General features: G+C 41.3%; 2 protein-coding genes across 2 annotated transcripts; one reads left to right on the forward strand and one right to left on the reverse strand.

The window, feature by feature from the left end:
- Positions 1 to 4025: 4025 nt before the first annotated feature.
- LOC126596377 (protein DOS2-like) lies at positions 4026 to 5719 on the forward strand. Its single transcript, XM_050262943.1, has one exon. The coding sequence runs from the start codon at positions 4194 to 4196 to the stop codon at positions 5532 to 5534; it is 1341 nt and encodes a 446-aa protein (XP_050118900.1). The 5' UTR covers positions 4026 to 4193; the 3' UTR covers positions 5535 to 5719.
- Positions 5720 to 5858: 139 nt separating this feature from the next.
- Positions 5859 to 7712, reverse strand: LOC126596378 (BI1-like protein). The gene is made up of 4 exons (XM_050262944.1): positions 7262 to 7712; positions 6651 to 6764; positions 6379 to 6536; positions 5859 to 6251 (listed from the first exon to the last, which is right to left on the reverse strand). The coding sequence occupies exons 1-4, from the start codon at positions 7533 to 7535 to the stop codon at positions 6045 to 6047; spliced, it is 753 nt and encodes a 250-aa protein (XP_050118901.1). The 5' UTR covers positions 7536 to 7712; the 3' UTR covers positions 5859 to 6044.

The raw sequence follows: 7712 nt of genomic DNA on the forward strand, positions 1-7712 counted from the left end.
GGTTTTGTGTTTGCTTGATTGATCAAACTCCTACAGATTGGAGAGTTCTACATGGTAATGATTGAGAGAAGAATTTTAAAACTAGTTTGCTCAGAAGTTGCCCATAATCTTTTTGAATTTGATTCTTAGAGCAGTTCCATCGTGGGAAAGGCCCCCCAGGCAATACATGATACTATCAATTCCATCCAGTGAAGAGTAACTGCCCTTAATGAACAGTAACAGTCTTTTGCATCTTTACTGTTGCACTTCAATAGCCCTGGCAATAGGCAATAAAATATTAGTATTTTTTTATTTATAAAATAATATCAAGATAATTAAAAAAAGACAAAGCAAAGAGCAGCATCTCTCTCTCTCTCTCTCTCTCTCTCTCTCTGTTGAAATGAAGACTACCAACACGGCCACCACAAACACAAAGCTTATCCTCCTCCACCCCCAAGCAATCCACAAACCCACCACAAACGGCGAAAGCCACTGCCTGTGGCTCCTCTTCTTCTTCACCTTCTTCACCCTCGCATTCACCCTCGCTCTCATCAGCACCACCATCCCCCAAACCCTCCCCACCTCCTCCCTCACACCCACCTCCATACTCCCCCTCCCGCCCGCCGTCCTGGACGCATTTCTTCACTACACCATTTCATCATCAAACACCTTGTCAGCACCCCACATGTCCCCGCCGGAACTCACCTCCATATCCTCTGCCCTCACCCGCCTCTACGCACCCAACTACAATTTCCTTGTTTTCGGCCTCACCGGTCCAGAACCTGACAGAAAAAAAAAATTTAAAAAGGCGTCTAACGTTAGCTGACGTCAGAACCACCTTAGGCACTCGGGCCGACATGAATCTACAGGCCTGGCACTCGGGCCTACTTAGGCTCCCTTGCCAGCCAACGCTGTGTTGGAAATGTGCCCTAAAACCAATCATATGATGATACTTTACGGACATTTCACATGTTAAACTAATCTAGTTTAATATCAAGGGCAAAGATTATTGTTTGAGCCGTCTCATATAAATGTTATACGTTTAAACGATAAGTCCAAGGAATATGTGATTGGGAGAACGCGATCTAAAGAAGTTAGATTCATGAGACCATTCTTTCGTAGACACATCCTAAACGTTCCTGATCATAGGATTGCCAATTGGGCATTGATAGTCCGTTAAGATCAGTACGTGCTGTGTCTTCTCTCAGGGAGAGTGACTAGTCTCGAGTCATTGGTGTGTGTGACATCAAGACAAGCATGTAGGTGCTCAATAATGAATGAGTCCACTGAACACGATCAACGAGGAGTTCTCATACTCATGTCACATGAGAACTCATGGTTGGGATAATGCAAAGTATTCCTTTGACCTGAGGCATCATAGTTGTCTTGTGGTTAAGTCCTTGATCTTTGATTATGTCAAAGTCACTCCATCAGGAGGGTGTCCACAGCATCGTCGGGGTTAAGCCACTTAGCCATGGAGGCAAGTGAATGCGCAACAAGGGATCTCTAACCTTCAAACCGTTTGGGGGAGAATACTCTATGATATGATTAAGAATCTCTGGCTAGAGTATGAATGAGATTTAAGAAGTCGTTCCAAATCACATTCAAGGTAATCATATAAGCACACGAATCACATTGGATAGTAGACATGAATAAACTATCAAACCAAACAATGTGGTCAAGAGTATTGTATTAGAGAAAGACCGTATTGCATTTGTAATCCTAAACTGAATAGGTTCTCCACCTCTTCTGATTAGCTTGGGTAACCATGATATACTGCTAGGTGTCACTCATGGTTTGTGGAAGCCCTAAACGTGTATAATCACTAAAGGGAGAATTGAAAGTAAGTTTCAATTCACAATCGATTTGAAATGGTTTTAATCGCCCACTGCCTCGCTAAAAGGAACCTAATGGATCGTACACCGTGTAAGGTGGAGATTGAAGAAACAATGGAGATGAGTAAGAATAATTGAATGGTTTAATTATTTATGGCAAGGATTAATTAATATGTTAATTAATCAAACGAATAAGTTCGTTAAAGACCTCGGGATAGTTTTGGGCCTCAAGGCCCAATGGGCTTCGAACGTCAAGCCCATTGACTTAAGTTGTATGACAACTTAATGACAAATAATTCACAAAGGCCTTAAAAGCCCAATGAAACCCTATGGCCGGCCATTTTGTTAAAGGAGTGGGTTTTGGACTTAATTACAAGTTTGCCACTTCAATGAATAAAGGTATAAATATGACTTTATAGCCAAAATTCATTTAGGGTTTTCTTTTGGGGAAAGGATGAGAACATAAACTCTCATTTCTCTCTAAAGTGGCCGGCCTCCTTGGAGGGTTTAGCTAGCAATCCTACTATTCCAAGGTCACTCATTTCTTCTTCAATCTAACCTTGGTGAAGAGACTTAGAGGTTCTCAATTTTGGGAACTTGGAGAACCATTTCATCCATCCAAATCCATAGATCTAAGATGCAAGGAATGAAGGCCCTCTCTTTGGGTGATTAGCCTTTGCTTATGCAAAGAGGAATCTACAAATGTATAATTTCTCAACTAACAAATGTTGTTTTAAGTTGAGTCAAGGTTCACCAATCTACTAGGCTTTGAATTTCATGGTTAATGTTTTGTTTTTAAGTGCATACAAGCATGATTCCGCCTTTTAATTGTTAATTGCATGCTATAGATGTTGCTTAAATGAACATGTTTTTCACAAAATTTCCTTCACGCTGGACTTCCTCCCTTGGGCAATCAGGCCCTGTGCTAAAGCTTGTCAATCGAGCAAAAGCTCCCGCTAGAGCTGCTCTTAGAAGCATATGTTTCCTCAACTCATGATTGACTTGGAGATGTTAGTTGACTTTTTTTTACGGCTACAATAATTTGGTGTCAAATGCCGCTATTTACAAGATATGGGCTTTCATTTTCACTTACAAACAAAGAATAATCACCAAGAGTCAAGTCTCCCTCTCTCTATATTATTTGTAAAACAAATAGAGAATAAAAGTTAATTTGGTATATAATGATTTGAATTTTTATGATCAAATTAGGACTTGGTCTGACACTTAATAAGATATGAGTGTTGTTATTTCTACTAGTATCTTATGTTCCCACTCACTTTTTAAAGAAATTTTCAATTACAAGTTTGTTATTTGTAAAATGACAGATAAAGACCTTATTTACCCTCTTTTAGGGTTATCTTTTTTATAAAAAAAAACTAATGAAAATGGCTTAAAAACTTTGAATTTAATCAAAAGCACAAAAATGTGTTTGTAAGTGAATAGTACCAAGAGTGACTTTTTAGAGTAAAAATGTTATTTTTCATTAAAATGAACAATACCGGGAGTGTTTCGTTAAAATTCCCTTTAAAACAACCAAAATGTTGGCACAATCAATTTGTTAAATAAACAAGTTGGGCGTAATAACTCCCATGTTTTGTTCATAAACGATTTGTCTAGCCTTAAACCCTAACTCAAAATTTTAATTCCCTTCATTCAAAGAAAGCAGAAAGCAAAACGAAAATGGGCTTAGAAGATGACGTTGTTATTGAAGAGGTAGAAGATTAAGTTTTCATGAAAAAGATAGAAGATGACGTTTCCATGAAAGAGGTAGAAAACGATGTTTATATATTATTTGTTTATAATTTTTTTAACTTTTTATGGTGGGTGAATTAAACTATGACTCAAAAAATAAGACAACGAAGTGAGTATAACAGCTCCCAAGTTATTTTTTTTTTTAACTATATCAAAACGCCCGTTTAAACAACTCTATTTACAAAAAGAGATCGGACTTAAGTAAAGAAATACAGTATTGATCAACTGATTTAGTTAATGATTGCTTAGTGAGAATATTCCGGTGGATATTGTATTTAAAATTGTTTATTTATTTTACAATTTCGGTGCGTCATACATGGTACCATATACATCTTAATTCTATAAAAATTATTTTATTTAAAATACATCTTGTGTAGAAGAATTAAGAAAAAAAAAATATTCTAATTTAGCATTTAAAGGGATATTTAATTCACATTTTCCTTTCAAAATATTAAAAGTTAGATTACGCCACCTTGTCGCTATTCTTGTAAAGAGTATTTACTCGATACGGATACAGAGTCCCGGTTCATCTCCGATTCCGAATCCGATTTCAGAAAATCTCTATCCCCCCAAATCCCAGAAAATTCCCGCAAATCTCGAAAACCCCAACCTCTCCTGCTCTCATCCATGGATTTCTTTAAGTCGGTCTTCTCCGACGACCCCCTTCCCTCCGACGATCTGCACCCGGACGCCCAAAACGACGGCGGCCACCCGAACCCGGACTGGGAACCGGACCGCAGTCCGCGTCCGAATTACGGCGCCGGGGCGTGGAGCTTCGGAGGTCTGATCACGACTCTGGCGACGACGTCCGAGTCTGTCATCCAGAACTACCGCCGCGATCTCGAGGAGTTCGGGTCCGGGTTGAAGAAGGAGACGGCGGTGATCCGGGAGGTGGCTTCGCGCGCCGTCAAGGGTCTTCCTGGTTCGCTCGAGGTCGGCGCGTCGGTGGCTCAGGAGTCGCTGGAGACGGTGGGGCAGGCGATCGATGATATCGGAAGCACCGTCTGGAAATCGACGGCGAGGATCATCTCTCACGGTAGGGACGCAATCTTAGCTGATGATGATGTTGAATCTGATAATTTGGATGATAATGTTAGTGGTAATCGTGAGATTGGTGGTGATGATAAGAGATTAAGTAGCAGTGGTAGTGATTTGAGAAAGTACAGTAGGTTTGAAGCTCAGGTGCGTGCGGTTCAGAGTAATTTGAGTACTTATTTGGAGGAACCGGAGGATTTGGAGAGCTATGGGAGCTGGAAATTAGGGTTTGTGCTGGACGAGAAGGCGGAGGAAGTCGAGAATTTGATGAGGGAAAATGGAGTGATTGGTGAGATTCATGGGGAGATTGTGCCTGGTAAGGTTGACAATGAGAGCTTCTGGGCTAGGTACTTTTATAGGGTGCATAAGCTGAAGGAAGTGGAGGAGGCGAGAGCTAAGCTCGTGAATCGTGCAATTTCAGGTGAGGAGGAGGATTTGAGTTGGGATTTTGATGATGATGATGAAGAAGATGTAGGGAAGGAAGAGGGTGATGGGTCGGATTCGAAGGTGGGTTCGAGTGGGAATGTAGAGTTGGAGAAACAAAAGGGAGCTTCTTGTGAGGCTGCTGCAAGGGAGGGTGCTGATGTTGAGAGTGTTGAAGTTGCTGCAAGGGAATCAGTAAGTAGCGATGGTGGGGATAAGGCGGAATCCAAATTTGATGGAGTGTCGGAGGGGAAGACGGATGGTGGTGATTCTTGCAAAGAGAGTGATGTATCGATTGTTTCGAGCCAGCCCTCAATGCCTGAGGAAGAGGATCTTGGGTGGGATGAGATTGAAGATTTAGGAAGCATAGACGAGAACAAAGGGGATGCAACGGGGAGCAGCGCAAACAGAGCTGATTTGCACAAGCGGCTAGCAGAGGAGGAGGAGGAGGAGGATTTGAGCTGGGATATCGAAGATGATGAAGAAGATGGCGCTATAAAATCACATTGAAACTGTTTTCGCAAGAAGATCGCAAATGGTATGTGAAGATAATTGTTTATTTGGTTGTTACACGACGTAAATATATTCTCTTACTTATCTGTTACTTTGAAGTATAAGTGATTTACATTCACATTTATGTCACATTTTGTGGTTCACTTAAATTAGAAAACCCGATACGGGTTTCCTTTGCTATATGTTCAATGGAGCTCCTTGCACCCTAATTCGATACCTAATTCGATATGGCGTGTCATAATTTCTCTTATGATCAAAACACAAACATGTCTAGCGAAATAAGAAAATCCGGTGTTCGAACAAGTTGAGCAACCAAATCCATAAAACGGAAAATGAATCGCATAAATGAAAACGAATCGCTCGGTATTCGAACTGTTTAAAGAGTAAAAAGGAAACATATACTCTACATCCACAATGATTATGTTCAGGCTTGGACCATATACTATGTCCACAATGAGCCAAAACCAGACTGCAGAGAGTTGAGTCGGTAGTCGGTACTCGGCATGACTAATTGTTGCTTTCCCTCAGCATCCGCAATATAGTCAGGAACAGGTTCAGAATGTCAAGATAAAGAGTGATGGAGGCCCAAATGTACTCATCGTATGTGAAGCGCTTGATCAGGTTGTCGGTGTCATAGACAATGTACCCAGAGAAAATGATAGCGCCAATGGCACCATATACGGCATTAGTTGTAGGGCCAAGAGGGAAGAACATCTACACAAGGGCACAAGATCACCAAGTCAGATCGATATTTCAAGTATTTAGGGTATAGTATACGCATGCATTTGACTAATTAGACTCAAAGAGTTAGCCAAACAAAGTAATAGAAAGACAATCCGACCTGCATGAAACCAGTTAGGAGGAGGACAATGAGGCCGGTGAACAAGACTGGTCCGAGGAAGCTGAAGTCCTTGCCCTTCCTCGAAGCCCAGAAGGTGTAAGCAGTCAAGGATGCAACCACAGCCGAGGTTAGAATTAAGGCTTCAAGCACAATTGCTCCTGAAACCACAAACATAATCAGATGAAAAATCAGCAACCGAAATAAACCCTACAATCGTTTCCAGATTGCAAGATATCAGTAAAACATTCAAAATGTAGGGAAATAAAACTAACCGTCTGTATTCGCAACGGCCACACCAACCGTGACACTCAAACTCAGAGTGAAAAGTCCGAGGAAGACAAAATTGAGGGGATGCTTCTGCTGATACACATGCAGGGGCCACAACACTGCAGCAACATTCAAAGGTTAATCAGATGAAGCAAATATTTCCCAAAGTGTGTAATGTTATCAAGGACTTACATGTGAAACACCCAGCAAGCAATTGGTTCACTGATTAATTCAATATAACGAGCACAAATCTTCCTTAGAAAGCAGGCATTTTTCGAGTTAGACATCAATACGATCATATCACCGACACGATAAAATCTCTAATTTTCCAAGTATTTGTAACAATGTAACCGCATCACAGGTAAGAAACTAGATAAACCAAACAATACCCAAATTCGATCACCATTTAAAAAAACCAAGATCGCCCACAGAATACTCAAATCTGAAGCACTTTTAAATCTAGTACCAAATAATCACCCACCAAAACCCCAAATCAACGAAAAAGCCTCCATCTTTGAATCCAAAATCCAAATCTCAGATCTAAAATCAATGTCTATAAAAACAATTACCACAACTAATGCAAAAAACTAGAGGTTTTGAGTTTAGGGTTACGTACATATTAGGGGAAGGATGGCGAAGAAGAGGAGAATTCCAGGGCTGCCCTTGAGGAGATCGTTGATCGGAGCGTAGAGGACGGTGACGAAGGAGACCAGAGTGGTCAAAACCATCTGGGCGGCCAAGATTCCGTACACCTTGCGGATGAATCCCCATCGGAGCTGGTTCTCGCCTTTGCTCAGACCTGGGTACAACAACTCCCCCGACTCTATGTCTACCTCCACCGCCTTGCCGCTATTCGTACCCACCTCCGTGTACCCGTGCATCTTGTTCATGATTTTCTCGCTCTTTCTCGAGAACTTTCTCTATCAGAGGAATTTTCTCGGGAAAATTGGGAGGGAGAGGGGAAAAACGTTGTTGTGGAATGATGGGGGTTTGTTTCTTTTTGTTGGTGGATGATTCTATTGGTCTCTCTGGCCGTTTTGATAGAGTGAGTGGCGGGTCTTTTTTGG

This window comes from Malus sylvestris, chromosome 13 (genome assembly GCF_916048215.2).
Source record: "Malus sylvestris chromosome 13, drMalSylv7.2, whole genome shotgun sequence".
NCBI classification, from domain to species: domain Eukaryota; kingdom Viridiplantae; phylum Streptophyta; class Magnoliopsida; order Rosales; family Rosaceae; genus Malus; species Malus sylvestris.

Bases quoted from the DNA above. Each gene is read 5' to 3' on its own strand.
- LOC126596378 (XM_050262944.1), bottom strand. From the start codon at position 7,535: ATGAACAAGATGCACGGGTACACGGAGGTGGGTACGAATAGCGGCAAG. The intron at 6,765-7,261 runs GTACGTAACCCT...ATGTTGCTGCAG, and splicing joins CGCCATCCTTCCCCTAATAT to TGTTGTGGCCCCTGCATGTG. The intron at 6,252-6,378 runs GTCGGATTGTCT...GCCCTTGTGTAG, and splicing joins TCCTAACTGGTTTCATGCAG to ATGTTCTTCCCTCTTGGCCC.
- LOC126596377 (XM_050262943.1), top strand. From the start codon at position 4,194: ATGGATTTCTTTAAGTCGGTCTTCTCCGACGACCCCCTTCCCTCCGAC.